The 23,969-nt window shown below is 43.7% G+C and overlaps 1 protein-coding gene across 1 annotated transcript in view; it reads right to left on the bottom strand.

Annotated features, from left to right (window-relative positions):
• Window positions 1–11,789: 11,789 nt before the first annotated feature.
• Window positions 11,790–23,969, bottom strand: part of LOC140551726 (TBC1 domain family member 20) — a 31,900-nt gene continuing 19,720 nt past the window's right edge. Inside the window, exon 8 of the mRNA XM_072675307.1 lies at window positions 11,790–16,257. Within this exon, the coding sequence (XP_072531408.1) occupies window positions 15,990–16,257 (268 nt within the window). The 3' untranslated portion in view covers window positions 11,790–15,989. The remainder of the gene's footprint in view (window positions 16,258–23,969) is intronic.

The following is a 23,969-nucleotide window of genomic DNA, read 5'->3' as shown; positions in this document are numbered from 1 at the left end:
GGATAATGGATTTTGTCTATGGGGCCTTTTTTTTTTTAAACACCGGGTATTGAGTGTTAGGAATATTATCTTCGTGAAAAACTGGTAATGATACCTGTGGGCTCGGCGATATGTGAGAGGAAAACTCATTTCGGAGCCGCCACCTCCGAACAAGCACGATCATTTCCGTCCTCTGGAAATTCAACACAGGCTGTCTTCTGCCACACTCAGCGTCTTTCTCTCTCGCTCCTTCACCCTCTCCCTCTCGCTCTCTCTCTGCCTCCCTGGCCCTCTCTCCATCTGCTGATGGTTCTGACATGATTGTTATTATTGTTATTACCACGTTCTTGCTTAGCCGACACTTTAGGCTCGTGTGAATTACATGGATTGGCTCCGAGGAGCAAATTACCAAATTATAACGTGCAGCCCGGGTCACCCTAAGTCACTCGGATAAGTGTCTCCCGAGAGCACTCTCTTACTCTTGCGCACACACCCACCCATCTATATACAGCGATTAGCTATTTAAGGAGATGTTCCTTGTGCATGGATCTAACACGGATCTATCCCATCTATCCCATTACTTGCAGATCAATATATTAAGGCCATAAGGCCCATTACACCGACTGAAGCCCTGTTAAGAGGCCACAGCCAGTAAATAAAGAACGCTTGCCTGTCTTCATACTGTTTGCCCTTCCACTGGCTTGTTTACTCATGTTCCTGAAGCCGAAAGACTCCAGCTGTGTTTAAAGGGACACACTTCCGCTCGAAATGGCAGCCGGAATATTGCCACCGTCATTTTATTGGAGAGCGATGATATCATGTTTCAGAAAGACCAGACAGACTCCTTTTAAACATGAGGCGTGTATGTAAAACACTGCCTATTATGGAAGAGTGTATAGTGTATTCAGTCATGTCAAAAGGTTAGGACACCCAAGCAAGACTTCTGATCTTGACCCTGATTTGACCAATACTGAGAGACAGAGGTAAAATAAATAAACACGTACAACTGAAGAAATTTCACCATAAAATGAATAGAAAATAGTCCAAGTGAGAACACCCCCACATTTATTACTTCTTCAAATGTCTAACATTAGAATCAGGTGTAGAACATCAGCTGACCATTAGAGCATGGTCAGAGAGGAGTCTGGATTGCCCTGGATTGTTGAAATGAGTGCTGTCTGACCATGGTCGAACCCAAAGAGCTTTCTGAGGCCTTCAGAAAGAAGGCTGCAGATGAAGATGAATCTGGAAATGTTTAAAAGACCTCAAAACAATTAGAAATCAGCTGTTCCACTTTCCGCTAAATCATTTACTAGTGGAGAACATTTAGCAGATCAGGCCATCCTAACAAGTTCAGCCCAACAATGGCAGCAGCAGGCTATGCTATGCTATGCAGTTGCCGTGGGACATCACAGAGACATAAACCAGCCATTATTTTATATTTTTATAAGATTATAATTTTTTGCTGTATTTTTTTCCACAATCCCTCCATAAAAAAAAACTTTTTTCATTGTGAGGCAAAATAACAGGGTGGTAAACAGGGTTGTAAAACCACATCTGTGCATTTTCCACCCCAACTAAAGTCAAATATTTACTATTTATTTAAGAAAAACTTAAAGTACTCAATAAATGCATTCTTCTGCACTTTTAACTAGTAATTGGAAATAAGCCAGAGGTCATTTTACCGCAAATCTACACAAAATCTGAAATACAATGGTTTTTCTAAGCCCTATTCGGAAAGGATTAGTTGTACATGGGTAATGGTGGGGTAATGTAAGTAATACCAGAGTTTCTCAGTGATTTTAGTCCCGTCCGAATGCACAATGTCAGTCATTTTTAGACTGCATGCTTGTTTTACCTTGTTTTACCCTAATTATTATGGGGTTATATCAATCCCAATATTCCATTAGATCAAGTATGCAGGAGGAGGCATTTACTTTCGTCATTTATGGCACGGATACCTCGGGTTGTTCAAGTCTGTAGGCAAACCTCAGTGAAATCCAGAAGATGAGCCGAAGGTCTCCTTACAGGCGTCGTAAGTAAAGGTGCACATATTTGTCACTGTACAGCGAAATGTGTCCTCCGCATTTAACCCAATCTGTGGTAGTGAACACACACACACACTTGTGAACTAGGGTCAGTGAGTACACACACACACACACACACACACACACACACACACACACACACAGGGCAGCCAACTCCAGCGCCTGGGGAGCAGAGAGGGTAAAGGGCCTTGCTCAAGGGCCCTAATTGATTAATCTAATTGTTTTGAGGAATCAAACCCACAACCCTGTTATTGATAACCTGGCGCTCTAACCACTGAGCCACCACTGTGTAGAATAGCTTTTAGCCTACATACGTGTACATGTAGCTGCTAATTTTCACACAAAAATATTATCACTTATTACTGTCAGTGGGTTATAAGATGGTTATCATCATGTTTTTTTTTTTTTGAGGTGACGGCAGTGTATAAATCAAGTAGCCATCTCAGTCATCAATGTCAAAATGTCTAATCCTGTGTGAATCAGTCATAATGTTAACTAGAGTTCTTGTAGGAAAATTACATTACTCCACCTCCGCATGGTAAACATACCCCGTCCGAACAGGGCTTAAGACAGTGCTGTGTGTCCTACATCCATAAGTGGGCGGTCATAAATACCAAGCATCCCCAAAAGGCACACAGTGTTACAAACCAGTTCAGCATGGAGGCACGAGATGCTTGTCTAAAAAAGGTACATAGGCATATTTTTACATATTTTGGACAGACGTTTCCATAATATCCTCCAGGCCAGTGTTATCGCTCTCTAGGCCAGTGCAATGATGAGTGGCTGCATGAATGAAAGGCAAATAAAGTCTCTAACTGGCGCAAGTCGCTGCCATCTGTAGCACCGCTCGTTTAAACAGCTGAGATAGATCTACTCAACCAACTAATAATCATAATAATACAAAAATAATAATAATAATAATAAACTAGCAGCTGGTATATGCATTTCCATGGTATGATAATTAGCATACTGTGCTACAGAACACTATATTTGGAATGCTAGTTTATGAGGGAAATTGTGCCATCTGACTGAAGTAGGAAATAAAAGGAAGTAGACTGACATAGTTCTACTTCAGGGTTGCCAGGTTCAGTAACAGAATCCAGCCCTTTGAATTTGAGCATACATTTCTAATAGCCACATATTTACAGTATAATAAAAAGGCTGATATAGTAAATAATAAAATAATAATATAATAATATAGTTGTATTTTCCCCTGTTAGAAGTCATTATGCATCTCTACTAGCTACACATATCGGAAGACTTTACTTATTCTAATTCTTCTAGCTGTTTTCACTAGATAACCAACATTTACTTCACCTTGAGTTCATATCTCTCCTCCTTCTACATGCCAAGGTCTCCTATGACTCTCCTTTTAAAGTAGACATGGTTTAAGGTACTTCTGATTTACTGAGACACCATGTATGTTCATCCATTTACACAATTAGAATCAACCACTGTGTGGTTTAACAGGTAAATAGGCTGTAATGTACAGTAAGTACGTTAATTAAGCCCTTTGAAATGGCAGGGGTATTGAGTACTAATACAATGTGGTTTGATAATTATCTTATAAAATACGTCTCAAATATAGACAATCACAGGCAACAAGGCCATGTGGATGTTCCTCAGTGCTTCTGGGAGAGTGTTCAATGGATAGATGAGACCAACCCTCCAAAACCTCATCCCAATTGTGAAGGCTGCTATGCTTGTGAAGTGAATTCCAGCTCAGAAAGCAACAGGAAATGGTTGGTGGTGCAGCTAAAGGAGGACGTAAACAGGATGTAAGTGTTCACTTACTTTTTCTAGCCTGCACTTTGGATGTTTACTCAATGTGTTCAGTAATTGTAGGTTAGATACAGATAATATGGTTAGATAATTAGTTTAGATACAGCTCCAGCAAAATTGAGAGACCGCCCTACATGATCAGTTTCTCTGGTTTTACTACTTATAGGTGATGTGTTTAGGGAAATTAACATTTACGTTGTATTTCATAAATCATGGACAGCATTTGTCCTAAATTCCAAATAAAATTATTGCTATTTAGAGCATTTCTTTAATAATAATAATGCAAATAAATTATTATTCAAATTTAAACACAGTACTAATATTTGAACTTTGAGAGCATTCAAAAATCACTATGGTCAAATAACCTTTACTGTCAATCACAGCTTTCATGTCTTCGCAGGTTCTCCACTAGTCTTTCAAATTGCTGTTGGGACTTTATGCCATTCATAGTCTGTAAATTCAGGTACCTCAGCTGTTGTTTGATTGACTGCCTGGAATAGAATGGCTGCCATACACGTAGAGATGCAAATTTAGGGAAAAAAAATAAGTGCTCTCTTATTTTTTTCCAGAGCTGTAAAGTAAGTGTGTTTGTCTGTAGTTGTGACTTAGATAATGATCAGATTTTATTAGTAATCAATGCAGAAAGGGTTGCAGTGGTATGTGTAAGTATGTTCAGCATTAACTCCCCTAATTATGCAGGGCAACAGTATCTAATGGGCACTCGATTCCAGGCGTATCGTGTGGGAGTTGATGTTTCGTTCCCTGCACTCTCCTAATGGCGTCCATCGTCTACAGAGGTTTCTTTCTACAGCATCTGTCGTTCTGCGCCACCACATTCGTGCAGCCGCTTAAGACTTTAGGAGTGCTTTATGGCTCGTTCATACATAAATGCATGGTGAAGAAAATGGGACACGTTTAAACCATTTGCCCCAGCTCTCAGTCGCCCGCGTTCAGGTACACCAGGCCGCTGCTTTCATTACGGACGACTTGCATCGTATCATCAAGCCGCGTGATGTCTGGGACATCCTGCCCCTGTGTGTGTGTGTGTGTGTGTGTGTGTGTGTGTGTGTGTGTCTGCTAAATACGACATGCAGACGATACCATGATATGCGTATGATACGGTCAGCATGGGCTGCTCTGCCTAGGACATTATGCAGATATGTGTTATAGGATACTCTGTGCTGTCTTCACTGATCCATGATTCATGACGACCAGTGGTGTCTGAGCCTAGGTACATTAACATCAAACCAAATCTGCTGTGAAAAAGTATTTGCCTCCCCCTGATTTCCACTATTTTGCAACACCAAGTAGCTTCAAGTCTTAGAAAACAAGGAGAACATTAGGAATGTTTTAATGATCATTTCATTTATTAAAGAAAATATGTTTTGCTGAGTGTATATTACACTTATGTGAAAAAGTAATTGCCCCCCAATAAAATAACTGGAGGTCAATCTTTCACATCGCTGTAGGGAAATCTTGGCCCACTCTTCTTTGCAGAATTGCTAATGAATTAATTGGAGGGCTTTCAAGCCTGGGCTGCCCGTTTAAGATCCTGCCACAGCATCTCAAAAGGGTTCATCAAGTCAGGACCTTCACGAGGCAAAAGCCAACAAACATTCTTCTGAGAATGATTTTTTATTTCATTTGATTTCATTTATATTTAATTATATTTAAATAAACACTCATCAGACTCTCAGTAACATCTCTACACCAGATCAGTGATGCAGCAGCACCTGGACATTCAGTAGATCATCACTAGAGACTTTTTACTGAAGACATCTCCTTGATCAGCTGTTATTCACTTTATTTGGAGAGTCTGGGTTCAGATCTGTAGACGTTCACCTTAGAAATCATCTGACAAGTCTAATGCAGACCATCTCAACATCCCATCTCTACTAGCTACTAACCTGTTGCTCCTGACACCAGTCTGGAACTGGAGCTCAAGGATATTAGACTAAGACTAAGGGGTCAGCCAGAGGGTTTGAATGAGATTTTGGGTTGAGGTTAAGGTTAAGGGGCAGGATGAGGGTTTTGGATTAGGTGTTGGATTGAGGTTAGGGTTAGAATTAGTGCCAGGATTAAGCTTTGTGTTGAGGTTAAGGTTAGGATTAGGTTGAGATTAAGGTTAAGGTTTGGTTTTGGGTTGAGATTAAGGTTAGGATTAGGTTTTGGGTTGAGATTAAGGTTAGGATTAAGTTTTGGGATTAGGCTAGGGTTAGAATTAGGGCCAAGAAGAGGTGTCAGGATTAGGTGTTGGATTGAGGTTAAGATTAGGATTAGGTTTTGGGTTGAGATTAAGGTTAGGAATAGGTTTTGGGTTGAGATTAAGGTTAGGATGAGGTTTTGGGTTGAGATTAAGGTTATCGTTAGGTTTTGGGATTAGTCTAGGGTTAGAATTAGGGCCAAGAGGAGGTGTCAGGATTAGGTGTTGGATTGAGGTTAAGGTTAGGATTAGGTTTTGGGTTGAGGTTAGGGTTAGAATTATGGCCACGATGAGGGTTAGGATTAGGTGTTGGATTGAGGTTAAGGTTAGGATTAGGTTTTCGGTTGAGGTTAAGATTAGAATTAGTTTTTTTCAGTTGAGGTTAAGGATAGGGCCAGGATGAAGGGTTAGATGTTGGATTAAGGATAAGGTTTGGATTAGGTTTTGGGTTTAGATTAGGTTAGAATTAGGGCCAGTCTAAGGGGTTAGGGTTAGGTTTTGGGTTGAGGTTAAGATTAAGATTAGGGTGGAGACCACCATGTGGCTTGAGCAAAAAGTTTGACAAACATTAACTGTGGAAGTGGGACTTCCTTAGAACTCTGCAAACACTAGTAATCCATTCCTCAGTAATTGAGCAGAGAGTACCTTTAAAACTTCTTCAAGGTGCACCCGCATAATCTGGGGTCCACCAGTGGCCAGCGAAAGAGCTGGCCATGTGACAGTGAGAGGCAAAAGCTCATTACAGACACTGCCGAGCTCAGGGGCCTAATTAACAGCAGCTCATTTCCTACCTGCGCGAAGAAACACTGGCCCGTCATTTTTCATTATTAATACTTTAACAGCCGCTGACCGACACGCGGGCCAAGCCGAGGGACTTTCAGGGCCATCAATTAACCTGGCCACAGGCAGCTTGCAGAACCGGGGCCCCTGCGAGGACCCGCTGATAGGCCCCACACATCACATACATGAATATTAATCTCTCACCTTTGCCGTTCAGGGACACACTTTTAGCCCCAGGCGGAGCAAGACAGCTGGGCCTTCAGCTCCATGGGGGGGGCAGCCAGGTCTCCCCGCAGAAATGACCTTTGGCCAGCTTATCTCTCCTGACCTCTGCCTTTCGTTCTTTCCTAGGAAAGCCCAATGGGAAGATCTATAAGTCTATGATCACCTCTGCTTCACTGACCTCTGTTGATGTATGATAGAAGCTAGGCATGTAGTCCCAGCCTAGTATTCATAAGGCATCTCTGAGAAACCCTGGTCTGCAGTACTGTGGCAAAGGGGCATCATCTGCAAACTGTGCATCAGGGCAAAAATGTGTGAACCACATATTTTGGGATGTACCGTCCTACAACACCCCAAAGATGTCCTTCTGGATTCAGATCTGCTGACTGGGAAGGCCACTGAAGAACAATGGACGTATCGTCATGTTTATGAAACCAGGTTTAGAGGATTAGTGATATGGTGCAAGCTGCAAAAGATGGTCAGCAGGTAAGGTTGCATGTGGTCAGCAACACTATTCAGAGAGACTGAGGCATTCAGGTCTGACAAGACTCACTGGTATTAACAGGCCCAAAAGGTGCCAAGAAAACCTGTGTGCCATTACACCACCTCCACCAGCCTGGACTATTGACACAAGACCAGTAGGATCCTTTGATTCATGCTTATGCTGACCTTACCATCCATGTGCCTCAGCAGAAATCCTGATTCATCAGACTAAGCTATGTTTTTCCAGCCTTTAACTGTGAGGACAGCTGAGAGGATTATCAGAGTCTCTCTCCCCTCCGTCATGGACATTTACACTGTCCGCTGCATCCACAAAGCAACCAGCATTGTGGATGACTCCACCCACCCTTCACACAGACTGTTCTCCCTCCTGCAATCAGGAAGAAGGTACCGCAGCATCCGGTCCAACGCGACCAGACTCTGCAATAGCTTCTTCCCACAAGCCATCAGACTTCTCAACTCCAGAGACTGGACTGGACTGAACTCTCTCTCTCTCTCTCACCAACCATTTACCCCAGACAAAATGGGAAGCATACAACAATAACGTTGTTGTATTGTCTGTCTGCACTTGTACTGTGTTGCACTTGTGTTCTGTATGCACAAAACGTTTCGTTTCACTGTGTACTCTGTATGTAGTTGAAATGACAATAAAAACCCACTTGACTTGACTTGACAGTATTGGTGAGCCTGTGCCCACTGCAGCCTCAGCTTTCTGGGCTCTCCCCGAATTCTCCAGCACAATTGTAGGCATTGCATTTCAGCCACATGATTGGCTGATTGGATAATGGCATAGATGATTAGGTGTATTTATTAGTCTTGCTAATAAAGTGCTCGGTGAGTGTACTTCTGCTACATCAGTCGAATGTGTCCACGTTGTATCGGAGAACGTATGTCACAACTGGTAACCTTGGGTAACAGGGAATGTTGAACATGCACATTTCTGAGAAATTCCAGCAATTTTGTGAAATATCTCTGCTCCTGCTGATCCTTTATGAACACCAGCCAAGTTCTTCGGACATTAGTGATGCAGCTGTCCAGATGCAGACCGCCTTTGAATACAAAGGGGCGCTTTTCTCGGCTCCATTAGCTCTCCGGAATGTTCTGTCCTTTTTTAGAAGTTTATTGCTGAGCTGTGAATACAAATGAACGACCCAAGAGTTTGTCATCCAAGACTTTAGATGATGGAACGGCGTTCCGCTCACTTGGGGGGTCGCGCTCACAAAGGGGCCGAATCAAGAGGCGTTTCTGATAGAACGGAGGAGCCTTGCTGTCACCGGAGTTCGCACTGACACTATGCATAAAACATGGCGCCGGAGGAGGAGGTGGGGGGTGACGGGCCGTTTTTGCTGCATTTGCAATTCCATAGCCCCGTGTGGTTCTCATGAGCTGGGAGGTGAACAACAGGCATGCTGCGCTCCCTGTGTCCCTCCATCCATTTGTCCTCCTGCCGCTTCACACGGCCCACTCTTTTACTCTCCTCTCGCTCTTTCGCCCTTTAGTGGGTCCATTGACTCTCTCTCTCTCTCTCTCTCAATCACTCTGTTGCCCTTTACTGAGTCTCTCTCGCTCTCTCCTCTCTCTCTCCTCTCACTATCTCTATGTCGCTCCATCGTCTCTCTCTTCCTTCCTCCACTTCACTCCCTTCTCCGACTTTCCAAGCTTTCCGTGACCTTGTTGTGTGGCGAGGGTGCAAAGAGGGCTTCTGGGAAAACAGACACAGGCCCTGCAATGCAGCTGCTGTCACCAGTGTCATGACCTGACACACACACACACAAACTCACACAGCTCCATCCCAGTACCCAAGAGCCACAGTTGCTGCTGTGCTGTGAGCTAGAATAGCTGCTGTTTAATTTCACAGTGAGACTGCAGCGCCGGGCTCCAGGCAGATGTTACAGCTCCTTCTGCTCGCCTTCACCTGTGAGCACTAATGGGAATCAGCCCTGACAGGGTGCAGTGCACCATACAGCACACAAACACACGCTCACTCTCACTCACACACACATGTATATAAATGGTCAACGCTAAAGGCTTAATCTTAAAGAGGAATTTGATTTCTATATAATTCAATGGCCTGATTCAGAGGGGTCTGATGTGAAATGCTGCGTTCTAGAGAAACATGCCGAGTCAGCATGGTTCACAGTGGTGGTGACAGCAACCAGACATACAAAGAGTTTTAATGGCTCCAAGAAATATGAGTGCACAAAAAAGGGATTTCGAGTCACCGGGCCTGTTCACACCTGGCATTAACAGCATTTCGGCGATCGGATCACATCCGGATTTCACTTGTTCGTATGAAAAGCCAGGTGTAAACACCCCCAAGATGCACTTGGGGATCAGATTACGATTAGATAACTTGAACCACATTAGGAGGGGATCAGAGACGGTTCGCGTACCACATTTAATCCAATCACAGGATCCGTCTCTGACCCCCTGCTAATGTGGTTCCAGTGATCCGATCAGACTCCGATAACTTTGATTTGGTCGTATTCTTTAAATACACACTTAAAGCAACATTATGCAGCAATTTACCTCAAAATAACAGCTTTAAACCTGTAAAATGAAGAATAGCATCTCTAGCAGGGCAAGCAGGGAGGTCAACGCTTAAGAGAACTGCATACAGCTGTCATATTTGTGTCAAATCCTGTAAGATTCGTCTACTGCCTCAGTCCATGTGCTTCTTACACTTTCAGTGACTGTTCTGTGTCTCGCTCAGCTTGTCCAGAAATGCATGTGTAAAGCACGTCCTTTTGGAGCTCCAAAATCTTAAAATTCCAGTTTCAATTCCCATTAAATAACAAAATGTCTGTAATCGATATGAAATTGGCATTTTTTTGTGATTATGAAAAGAACTGGAAATGTGCAATGTCCCCTTACCCCTATATGGTGTGAGCTTTAAAAGCTCACTGTTGTAAAAGGACCTAAAAAGAAGCAGGAAGCCCATCATAAACTCAGAGTTGACGCGGTTTTGTAAGGAGAAAGAGGCCAAAATACCTCGAGCCCATTGTGCAAGTTTGCTCACCATTTCCTCAACAACAGCGATTAATGCTGCATAATTTTGCATAAATTTCAACTGGGTTCCCTCTATCTAGTTCTAAGGTCTAACTCGAGTCACATTTCAGGCTACAGTCACGTAGAAGAGGGTTCTCAAACTTGGGGCACTGTACACATACCCACATTACTACATTCCATAATTGGCCAGTGTACAGTACGCATGAATAATTAACCTCTTAAGGCAGACATAAGTTACTTTCACAAAAGGGGCTGAATAATTTATAGCAGCTACTGAATGATGTGTTTTAAGGTTAATTACCAATTAATAGAGCTCAGAGTGGCTCAGTGATCTAATGCGCTACCACCGGAGTCTGATAGAGCACAATTGGTGGTGCTCTTTCTGGGTAGGTAGATGGCACCATCTCCCCTCATTGTGCTTAAGCTGGCACAGGAGTCTGTGAGTTGGTATGGTGGAGCTGAAGGCCCAGTGCTGTCCTCCAAGCATGTGTCACATTGGCAGCAGTTTGAGGTACCTGGCAAAACCAAATTTGACAAATTTCTGGGAGAAGTAGAGAAGTAAATAAGCTCGCATTACGAGGGGTTGAGACTGCATTGACTGCAAAGCCCCCAAGCAAACAAAGAAACACTCATAGGCCCAGTGTTACAAATGTGTTACACCCTCCCCACCCCCATAAGAGAGACTCGCAATCAAGCATTTGCCTTGAAAAATAGTTTAATAATTTACTAACAAACATCGCCAGACAAGTACAGGTTCAGGTTCACACTACAATACATCTGAACCTCAACTAAGAGTTTATTAGGAAAAGAAAAGAAGAAAGAAATTGGTGAATAATCAATAATCCGTGAAGAACATGGAGTCAAGGCGTCTACACAGGTTTTAAAACACTCATTCAGACGTTTGCCTCCACCCTCAGCTTCAGTCCACATGTGGGCCAAAGCCTGAGAAGCGAAGACAGTCCTGATCAAAAGGCTTGAATTCTCCACTAAACGCTCCAACTGGACAGCACTGCCGTCCAGGTGCCAGCAAGACCCTGGTTAGACTTGGCCAGAGAGCCCGTCACACACTCTTATGCACACACAAACACTTCTGCAGATAAGATGCCAGCCATCTGACGACAGCCAGCAGTCTGCTCCGTCATACCTACGGTGCTCGGCGATCTGTGCACAACATCCCACCTGAAGTCTCTCTCTCTCTCTCTCTCTCTCTCTCTCTCTCTCTCTCTCTCTCTCTCTCTCTCTCTCTCTCTCTCTCTCTCTCTCTCTCTCTCTCTCTCTCTCTCTCTCTCTCTCTCTCTCTCTCTCTCTCTCTCTCTCTCTCTCTCTCTCTCTCTCACACACAGTCAAAAGGAATCGCGCAAATGATGACCACCATGATCCATAAAACCAACCAACAACCTATTTGGTCACATTTTCACACAGTCTCTTAAACTGATCTAAAGGAACTGCTTCCCGCACGTTACTGCTTCACTGCTATCCATAAGTTCACACAAATTCTCAGCAGGGTTTAAATCTGGAGAATGTCTTGCCATGATCTTGTCCAAACTTCCTCACTCCTCAACTCACTCAACCTCTTGACGAGCGATGTGGTGTCTTGCAATGTCTTGTTGGCAGCTCAGGACGTTCTTTGCGGTTCCCCATTGAAACAGAAGGGATACGGTCAATGCCTTTAAAACACACTAAACAGTTGATAAACATCAGTCTATACAGGGATGTGCAAAGTAACCCTGCTTAAATGCCACCTGCTGACTTTCTAAGAGGAAATACGTAACAAGAACTTCAACATTTTAGAGCAAAATTTCAATTCTTTATAGAATTTAATGCTACGAAAATGCAAACAAACTAATATCTATGTAGTGGTCTAACCAGGCATCGCTCACTAATGCATTATCTAACGTGACTAAGCTCCCATTTTAAAATGCGAAGCTATCAAGCCACCAACAACAGCGATACATTTAGCATCACGCTCACGTTGACTTGATGTTGGAAAACTACACTTTATATTAAAGGTCTGCGCAGCTTCCAGCTATATGATTTCATCATTGTCCTACCTACTTCTGCAGAAACATCACACACCATCACACAATGTTACCAGTGATGGTGAAGACACAAGAAGTGCCACTACTTCTTTTCAAACTGCATCTAAAGCAACATCAACACGATCGGAGGAGCCCACTAACTGCCACGTCGCCAACAAATGACTAGCGATATGGGGAGAGGTGAGGGCCATCCTAGCCATCCAGAGGGAGTGAGGCAAAACATGCTCTCTGGGATTCCCGTCCATGGATGGCTGTGGCGCGGTCACAACGATAAGCCCAACGCTAACACAGCTGCACCTCTTTGGGAGCCCTGAAAGACCAACATACTATTTAGTATGGCAGTGTGCAGTTCAGTTCAACACTGTCCAACCTGCCAACCATAGCAATGACAGAATGCACCAGTAGGTGGAGCAGGGTGAGGTCAAGTAGGTGGACCGTCATTAAAAAAGTAGCAAAAATATTCTTTTCAACAAAGTAAGCTGTAGAATTCCTTATTAGGTTAAATAATCCCCAGCCTTCTGTAAAGCCTGTCCAACCTAACAACCCAGGCTACGACAGAATGCTTTAGTAGGCGGAGCATACGGCATACAAAATGTCCTATTTAACAAAGTTAACTGTGCAATTTTAGTCATTCTGAGTCGGCATCACACCTGCAATAGTCTTGCTGCTTGATCATCTGCGATGCATCCAACCGCTCAGTTTGCATTCAGTCCATTTCAAGGTTTGAGGTTGTACAGCTGCACGCAGACTCTGCTTAAGGCACATCCTGTTATTCATATTTCTTCCACTTCTTGTTGAACCATTTGTCAAAAAAAAAACAAAAAAAAAAAACACCTACAAAATAAACAAAAACAACCCAAAACAGATCAGTGCTTGTAAACCAGCATTAGTGTTTGGCCCATAGCCTTGCCAACAGCCAAAGGGGCCAAATTAAATTCACATTAAATCGAGATGGCCTGGGCATTCCTGACTGGGCACATAATTAACATAATGAAAGTGGGGAGAAAAAAAAACAAAAACAAAAACAAAAAAACACCAAACAACCCCCACCACCCATGTGTTCAAGCCCCCCAAAACTTTTCTGACTGCTGTGCTTTTTCTTGGCAGTGGTGTTTTACAGGACGGACTGATAGTGGAGTCTGGTAGACAAACAGCTGATCCACAGCTTTTCCCACCCAAGGCACTAACAGACAAGAGCGCTCGGTGCTTTCTGGCAGCATTCTGCGCTCGTTCCCGCGCAGTAATTCAGGCTCAGGCTCGTCAACAGTCTTCGCCCTTGTCTGTTTATGACAAGAGACGCTAAACTGCGTGGATGGGGGCAGGGAAAGGCAAGCTGCTTAATCTCTTTGGACGGATTTATGTTCTCCAGTCAGTAAACTGTGCGTTGGAAATGTCTCATTAAAATCACTGGAAGGCCAGGTGGTAGTGGTGAGGAACCGAGGGGTTGGAAACGTAGTGGAAGGCTGAGAGAAGCAGGTAGCAGTGCAGGGTTGGAGGGGGGTGGGGGGTGGAGAATGGGGTGGTTTCTGAGGCTGGAGATCTAATATAATACATTATAATAGATACCTATGGTAAGCCGCTTGGTTCTGTGAATAAACAATTGTAATGGGTCGTGATGGTTAGCACAGGCGTCTGTAGCTGTTGTATCGGAGCTGTGGAGCCGCGCTTTCCTCAGAGTGCGCTGGCTACCTAGCGATGCTACAATAGCTTTAAAAAAAAAAAAAAAAAAAAAAAAAAAGAGGAGTTGGTGGGCTTCACATGTGTCGGAGGATTGGGGGCATTGCTAGTAATAGGGGGGAGTTCACATGAATCAGCATTGGGTAATTGGCCTACGGAATTGGGAAGAAAAGTTATTAAAAGAATAGAGCCTAATATAGGGAAACCAATCAGAACAGAGCTCACGTACCTTAAAGGTATACATCTTAAAAGGCACAGCAACACAACAGACAGTTTGATTCTGAGGCATAGAGGTTTGAAAATGGCCATGTAAAAATGGTATGGGATATTAACCCAAACAAATATGCATGGATGTAAACTAAAAGATATGCACCTTTTATATCAAGATATGAGCCCTTAACAACAGTTTCTAGGCAAATATGAACACTGAAGCAACTGTGAGTTGTGTTTAAAATCACCCTTAGGTGGATTTGATCTACTCATCAGAGGCCTCTGCACAATGTCTACACAGAATAAGGAGGACAAACCAAATACTGCAAAATTCTCATATGTAAATTCAGGCAAATACATTACATGGACAAAAATATTGGGACACCTGCTCATCCATCTGCTTTGGCATTTGGCATGATGCCAACAGGTTCAATTCTATTGGCAGTACTTCTCTACAGGGACCTGAGAAGCTGCATGTTTGTGCACATTTGCACAATAAGTGCAACTTTAAGCAGCTAGATGCATGCATTAGAAGGGGTGTCTATAAACACTTGGACACCCTCCCCCCTTAAATCATTTGTAGGGGAAAAACCTCTTAGGTTTGAAGAAATTAAGAGAAGTAATAGTTGTACTAGGGGTCTCTGACTTTTAAACCTCACTGTCCATAATTTACAACAGATACACTAACAGTACACCCCACAACCTTGTCCTATGGTTTTCTGGATTCCATGCTGATCACCTTGTAAAAAAAAAAAAAAACATAATTACTCAGAGTACAAAAGGCCCCAAAAAAAAAGTAATTATTTGAGAGGTTTACAGTACAGTTTATGTGATTCAGCAGCTCCTGAACAGCAAAAACACATAGTGATGATAAACCCTACGATACAGATCCAATGGACAGTGATTAGGCTGAAATACTCCTTCAATTTCTGGAGCGGATGGTGTGCATGGACGAATGAAAGGCTGTGCGGGTTTGTGTGTGTGTGTGTGTGTCTACGAGAAGCTGTTCAGTTAATGCGCGTCTTTGCTCGGGTGTAAACTGGATGACTCTAAAGTGCTGCGTTCACTGCAGGCTGACTCCTCTATTCTCCACACACCAAAGAAACCCACCTGCTTGCACTCGTCTCTTCTCATGTGAATGAGCTGTTTCCTTCACTCTGCAGTGAAGGCCTTCAGCAGGGGAGGGTGGGGGGTGGGGGGGGACGTTTAATAATTTGTGCGTCTGCTGCTGCTGTTCCGAATACGCTACCGGCGCACTTTTTCCCCCCGACATTCTGCTGATGGAACGGCATTCAGAAATGCTTATCATTACAAAAACCCATCTACCACCTTTCACACTCCCCAATATTAGCTAGAGTAAAATCTATAAATATGGGGGGGGGGGGTTAAAAAGAAAAAAAAAAAAGAAAAAAAGAAACCGTGCCCCCCACCCCACTCCCCTAATCTTGTTTGCTGTTCAAGGAGCTTTCTGGCACTTCACAAACGATGAGGTTCCCAGATTGGCACAAGAAAACGAGATGGAGAGACAAAGCCTCCAGGTCAGAAGAGCTGGAGGAGAAAGTCAGGTCCCCAGTCCATAGCTGTCTGGGCCACTGCCAGGGCAGCTGCCCCCAAAGTTGCTGAGAGACCCCACACTGCCATTTTAATGAGTTGGTGTGCACCACTGTTCTGGGCGTTGGCACGGGTCTGGTCAAGGTTGGTGCTGTGGCGCTGGTGGAGCTGCTGGCGGAGCTGTTGGCGGAGCACAGAGTCAGGCCGTTGCTGCAGAGTGGATGTCTGGAAGTCCTGAAAGGAGCTGATGGCGATGCTGATGACAGAAGGAAACAAAACAAAAAAAAAGAGGAGATCAGGAATGGGCCAATTTGGGCATAATTTAGTTGACTGTATTAGCAATAATCAACCAATCGGTTCTGAAGGACCGTTCCTTTTTAGATCTCCATTTCCACCAGTGGAGGAGATGCCTTGAACCAACATTTTAAAAAACCTTCACAGCACCTCGTCAGGTCAAAAGCACTTTTAAGGAGGTAGGCCTTTCTCAAAGATTACTTGAATACAAATAAGAAAAGGAAGGGAGGAAGGGTTCATGATAAAGGATAAAGGATAAAGGTGCACGTATTCGTCACTGTACAGTGTGGAGTGTACAGCGAAATGTGTCCTCCGCATTTAACCCATCTGGTAGTGAACACACACTCACACACACACACGTGTTAGGGGCAGTGAGTACACACACACACCCAGAGCGGTGGGCAGCCAACTCCAGCGCCCGGGGAGCAGAGAGGGTAAAGGGCCTTGCTCAAGGGCCCAACAGTGGCAGCTTGCCGAGCCCGGGAATCGAACCCACAACCCTGTTATCGATATCCCGGCGCTCTAACCGCTGAGCCGCCACTGCCCCGATTTAAAGCATACCAGATCATCTGTTAAACATGGTGGAGGCACTGTTATGTATGCAAGACTAAAAGTGGTACTGGGTCAGTGGTGTTTATTTATGAGGTCACTGTAGACTGAAGTAGTTAGATAAGATCTGAAGTGTATAAAGCTCAACTTTCTATAATTGTGTTTGTGCGATTAATTTTGAGTCTGTGAAAATGGAGGGACTATGTAAAGAAATTGCTGTAATTCGGAAGTGTCTGTTAAAAGCTAGGATTTTAATTATTTAATGGATCATCTGTTTTAATCTTAATCCACTTCCTAGTATTCGTTTTAACCTTAGCGTTCAAAGCGCCATCTGGTGTCCACAAAGCACGGCAGCAGTGCGGACGTTCTCAAAAGGTAAATGAAAGAGTTGAGAGTCTGCAGTGTGGAGCTTTTTTACAGTGAAACATAAAAACAGACCATAATATCCGAACCCTTAGAAAACCATCACTGAAACGCTCTGTTTTACCAGCGGGAGAACCGGCTCGCCTTTCTCAGTTTTTAATCCAGCGCTGAAGCGCGCATTTAGAACTGAGTGAAGGCTAACGCTAACGCCACTACACACACAGGAAGTGACCTGACAGCAGTGTTGTAAAGGAGCTGGGAGCTGACTGGTCAGGGAGGAGATTCAGACTGGATAATAAGATATTTTACACACTATAAAAGTCTCTACTAAAATATTAAACTAAATCAATCAGTCCAGAATATCTGATTATAAAAACTGACACAAAAATAAATCAATCAATAAATAAATAAATAAAAAGATTTTACTGAACGTATTTATCAGCAGCTCATCCTATCTAAACTAGCCCTTGAATTATACATCTTGACTGCTTCCTTTATATTCACCAAGGTGGCGTAGAAGCAAAATGCCAAACATTTATCGTCCAAAGTACTTATGTACACATGAAAAATGAAAAACTACTTGCAGCATTTTGTGACTGGTAGCCAAATATTGAAGAACAGTGACACCATTTTTTTACCTGTAGTATTAATTAGCGTACGAGCATACTTCATCCAAACTGTGATTGTGATGTATTATGTACGAAAATATAATGATCAGATGGTAACATCCCAGTCCTAGGGAGTTTAAAATAACTAAATAAATACTTCATTTTTATTTTGCCATTGCTTGACTCACTCACTCACTCACGTATGTAAATGATGTAAATGAAATGAGGGAAAAAAAAAAGTCCTTAACTATGCAATTATGAGATTACACAATCCGTTTAAAGCAGTATTACAAAGAACGACATACACTCCAGAAACCAGTGGATTAAAAAACCCTGTGCATATCAACGTCTACTATTTACAGTCATTCAATCCTGGAAACAAAGCTCAGAGAGGTGTTCCCACCCTGCTGAGAACATCTCACATTTTCTCAGTTCATTGCTTACACTTTACAACAGCATAAGCAAATATAAAGCGCTTCTTCAAAACTGGTTACTGAAGCTAAAGACTGCTGGTCCTTGCACATAGAGTTGATTAGGAGCTGAGGAAGGTCAAATAAAAACTCTCTGTGCGGTCTACAGCAAGAACGGAGTCGTCCTTCTTTATATAAAAAACAAAAGACTCAGTGGATGTAATATTAATGCCATTACAGTATTAACTGGAGGCTTGAGTGACTGACGGATTAGTTCCTACATAACTATACGCATAAAGAGAGAAAGAAAGAAGAAAAAGTGGAAGTATGGGAAGAAAGAAAGAGGGAGGGCCCTTGTGGGGACGGGGAATGCCTTCTAGCCTGCTTACAAAGGACATAACTTTTAATTTCCAAGAGGAATGTTCCCCAATTACAATGGTGGGCCAGTGCAACAGCATCTGCGCTGAGGGCTAGAGCACGCACAGTTCCCTTCAACAGTTTGGAGAAAAACATCATTAAAGAAAAAAAGAAAAAAAAATCATAAAATATTCAATTCCATTTCATTATCGTCCCTCTGGTAGAACAGTAAACACCAAATGCAAATGTGGTTCTCTGAAGACTAGAGAAGAACAGAAAAAACATTTATATTAAAAAAAAAAAAAAAGAAAAGAAAAGAGGACTCCGCAGTCAAGCGCACTTGATGAAGTGGCTGTTGTGAGAAAAGGACTGAGGGCGCGAGCTGAAGGGCTCAATGTCTTTAAGACTTCGCTCATTTTCCTTCCTCTCTCCCCGCCATCACCCCACACTCCCTTCCCTTTCACTCCCCCTTTTCTACAGCTCTCATTAAGATCTGCAGCTAATACCATGCAGCTGAAAATAGCTGACAGGTAACAGCAGAGCAATTAACTTTTAAACTCTCGCTTTAACAGAGTAACACCCGAGAGAGGCAGGCTCTGCGCTGATGAAACCGCAGCCTAATCTGCGACACAGGCTCGCGCAGTTCCCGTCACTTTAAACACAGTTCCAGGCGTAATAAGGGTTCCGTCTTCCTCCCCCACACGTGGCTCACAGTATGCATAGAATTGGCCCGTTGATAGTGTCACGTGACTGGTCTCGTAAACAGGGTGTTTGAGTGGTCCTCAGCCCAAATTCTTTTAAATAAATAAATAAAATATAAAAAAAAGCTGCTTTGAGATTGATTCACACGTCAACTCATTCACCATGGGACGAGCAAAAGACTTTAAGCATCGGCAAGCCCCCCCACACTAGTTGACATTCTAATGGTTTTCTCACAGGCTTAATGAGAAATTTAAATGAATTCATATTTTAATTATTATTATTTTTTTATAAATACAAAAAGCCATCTTCATTATATATTACATTTTGTACATAAAACTGATGGCTTGGGTATCTGTATATTCCAGCCGCTGTGGGATACGTCCGACCAGAGACTGAATAAACAAGGAGAACGACCACTGGCTCAACATGGCATGCCCATTTCTGCCCTTTAACAAAACAAGCCAATCAGCTTGCTGGTTACACCATGAGCGGTCTCTCCTTGCTCATATAGATCTGAACCTGCACCTGGGGTGACTGGAAAGAACTGCCCGGCATGTGAACAGACCTCTCGGTAGACCGTTTTAAACGTTTTAAGTGTAGGAAATGGTGTAGCTGTTCCCAAGATGCTTCCTATGGAAAGTAGCCATAGCTGCTTCCCTTCTTTTGTGTGACATTTACTGATAGGATGTCGAAAGTAAAGATTGTCATTGTCCCCTCAGTACAGTGAGTAACAAACTTGTGGCTGGGTACCTACTAGCCACAGGTTACCTTCCCATACCATCACAGCCACAAGCACTGCTGCAACACGACTGCAAACCTCACCTAATCCAAGGGTCATACACCACGACTTCAGCCCTTGTTAAAAGGGACCCTGCCTGCTCTGCCTGGTCTCTCTGAACTGTTAGGGCTGCATCCACGTGTATATAATACGATACAGGATGGGTCACAAACGCTGTCTCGTCTGACATCCAACAGGTTGGAACTCACTCGCTCGCTCACCTCTCCGACACGTCTGTGAAAGGAGAGATCTTAAAAACCCACTCTGAATTTAACCAAGAAAACACGTACTATATTTTAACACATCTCCTAGCAAGCATTTATTTCACCACCCATCATGGTGCCATATGCTACGCTGACTTTGATCACTTTCATCTCTGCCTCTCCTCTTCTGCTTGTGCCGCGTTCCTCCCCTATCCATCACCTCCCTTCTCTAAAGCAGCAGACTGGGTCACGTCTCGCCGTCTTCTCTTCTCTCTGTTCTTTGTCTTTCTTCCTGCTGTCCAAGCTGTTGCCCTCATCTCGCAGACGCAGACACTGCGGATAAAAGATGCATGGGTTTGAAACAAATGACTGCTCGAATAGTATGCGGCTGCTCTGCTGTGCGGCGCGAGGTCAGACGTGCACGTAGTTGTAAACGTTCTATATAAAACGTTCTGATCGCGTACGTGTCTCCGAACGCCCGTCTAGCACGTCAGCGGCCTATTATTAGACACTTGCCAAAGAGATGGCATGCCCAATTAACCAGGAGTTTGTATTCCCCTAGTGTGTGTTCATACCAGTGCATCAGTGCATGCGTGTGTGAGAGAGTGAGTGAGTTTGTGTGTGTGTGTGCTGCTTGGAGGCTGGTATGAATCAGCAGCTCCGCTGTCCTGCTGTCCTCGTGACCCATAAGGCTTGTTGTGCGCTTGAGTGAGCGACTGCCAGACACGTGACACAGTGACGCATCACAGCGCCCTGTTCGCTGAACCATCGCAGTATCAACAGTACAAAACACACTCACACACACATACACACTTGTTTTTATACAATTTCAGGACATGGCGTCATACATACGCCCCGTTTGTATTGCACACTGTATATGTATAAAGGTCTCACGTTGAGAATTAATGGTATTTAATTGAAGGATTTCCTCTACCAGGGACACGTTCCCCGTACCTAAAGCATGACCAATCCCCTTCTGTGTTTAATAGCTGGAGAGGTTCTTCTCCAGGTCTTTTTATGAACTTCTGAAGCCTTTTTAATCCAAAGACACCTTTGCTCATTGCCGTCAAAATGCGCTGGGCTTATTTAGATGTCCCTCTGCTGTCTGATGCATGAAGGTCATCCGTGTGCCGTGCACCATCACTCCATATTCTGCTCGAAGTCAGTCAAATAGGGGTTCCCAACTTTTTAAACTTCTTTGAAATGTTCAGAGCAGCTGCTTAGAGGAGCCCATGGCTGCTGATTGTTGGGACAAGCTCAACAAGCTTACCCAGGTCACTCTGTTTGCCATCAGCAGCCAGAGCCCGAGAGAGCACAATTGACCTCCAACATTACTATTAGTGCACTGTTAGCTGATGTATCAGAGCTGGGTTACGGCAATTTCCTCCAAGTGTTGCCCAGTAATGTTGCACAGTGAGCCGCAGTCTGAAAACAGGCGGTGGCTGACACTGCACACATCTCAGAGGAAGCATGTGGTAGTCCTTACCTGCTGAGTGTTGGGAGCATTGCAAGGTATTTGGGTGGGGTCCTAACAAGTGGGAGGGGCAGTTTGCATTCTAAATTGGGAAGGTTTTTTTTTTTGTTTGTTTTTTTAATAGATAAAAAGATTGTTTTGCTTGCTTTGAGAATGATTGTGAACAAGCCACAATCCTAACAAGCCAATTAGGGTCTCAGACCTCGATAAAAGTTATCCACAAACTCAAATCTCGTAGGGGTGCCCAAACTTTGCCTTTTTTTGTACTCCAGCTTCTACAAAACAAAAATGATTCACATTTTTAATAAAACATTATTGTTGTATTTCATTTTTAGACTTTTTGGAGACCTGTTCATCTTCTATTCTTCTCCTTACTATTCCCAGTAACAGACATGTTGGCCAAGGCTGCCCAAACTGTACCGAATACGAATGATCCAAGTTTAACCCTAAACTAATCTTAACCTGAACTTCAGTCATCAAAATGAAATGGCTTTGCTCTTTCAAAAAATGTATAAAGTCAGGAGCGTTTTTCTGGTCCTGGCTTTCTAGATTAGCTCGTTTTTCTCCGAGTTTCCTACAAAGTCAGGACCTGAACATGTACGAAACACAAATAGACACTTTAAAACATCTCCCGTTCGATAAAACCAAAATAGAAGCAGCAAAATTTGACACCCTCAAAAAAGTACACCTACAAAAGCAATCACAGAACACATGCTAACCACAATAACACTGCTGCTGCTTCTCTGTACAGTAGCAGGTAAAGCTTAAATAAATCTCTCTGTATTTGCAAGATTAAAGCTTATGTATGTGATAAGCCAGCCACCTCAAAGCGTGCATTCCTCTGCCGCGCGTGAGAGAGAGAGAGAGAGCATGTCTGAAGTGTCTGCAAGACAAGCTCTGCCAAATCCTGATGCAGCCAGAAAACACATCTACATACATAGACCCTTTCACTATGGAAGGAAATCAACAGACTGTGCTTGGCCTACACTTTCCACTACAGGAATACACCAACGTCTTTAGCCTGATCTCCATCTGCAGAACCTCAATAATCAATGAGAACTTCAACATGGCTCCGTGTGCTTCCCTTTGGGCTGTTGCTTAAACAATAGTACAGATGCGACAGTTCTCCACCTGCATCACCTGAGCACCCCATTACTCCACCTGCATTTCTCTTCTGAGCGCCCCATTACTCTGCACCCATCTCCTCTTCACCCCATTATTTCACTTCTCACCTCAGCAGCGTCCAATTACTCCTTCATCTCCTCCACGCCCCATTACTCCACCTTCCATCTCCACAACATACCATTATTCTACCCCCCCACCTCCCAACTGTTCTACGTCCCATTCCTCCTCCATCTCCTTAGCATCCCATTACTCCACCTCCTCAATCACTTTGGTGTCCCAGTACTCAACCTTCCATTTCCTCAACGTCCCATTTCTCCTACCCAATCTCCTCCGCATCCCATTACTCCACCTCCTCTTCCCAACTGTTTGACGTCCTATTACGCCATCTCCTCCATCACTTCATCACTTTCTTCAGCATTCCATTACTCCACTTTCTCCATCTCTATCTCCTTAGCATCCCATTACTCTACCTCGTCAATCACTTTGGTGTCCCATTACTCCACCTTCCATTTCCTCAACGTCCCATTACTCCACCTCCTCCTCCCAACTGTTTGATGTCCTATTACTCCATCTCCTCAATCACTTCGGTGACCCATCTCCTCGACGTCCCATTTTTCCTCCTCCTACTCCAGCTCCTCAGTGTCCCATTACTCCGCCTTCTCCATCACTTCGGTGTCCCATTACTTCACCTTCCATCTCCTCGACGTCTCATTCTTCCTCCACCTACTCCATTTCCTCGACGTCCCATTACTCCACCTCCTCTCCTCAGCATTCCATTACTCCACTTTCTCCATCTCCATCTCCTTAGTATCGCATTACTCCACCTCCTCAATCACTTTGGTGACCCATTACGCCACCTTCTATTTCCTCAACGTCCCATTACTCCTACTCCATCTCCTCCACGTCCCATTGCTCCACCTCCTCCATCTCCCCAAGCATCCCATTACTCCACCTCCTCCATCTCCTCAGCATCCCATTACTCTACCCCTAATCACCTCAACGTCTCATTAATCCACCTCCAATCTCCTCAACACCCCATTACTCCACCTCCATCTCTGCCGAGACCTATATATTGATGCACAACTTCAGTTCACAATGCTTACAA

Source organism: Salminus brasiliensis, chromosome 3 (assembly GCF_030463535.1).
Source record: "Salminus brasiliensis chromosome 3, fSalBra1.hap2, whole genome shotgun sequence".
Classification (NCBI taxonomy): Eukaryota; Metazoa; Chordata; class Actinopteri; order Characiformes; family Bryconidae; genus Salminus; species Salminus brasiliensis.
This window is presented reverse-complemented; position numbering and strand designations above follow the sequence as displayed.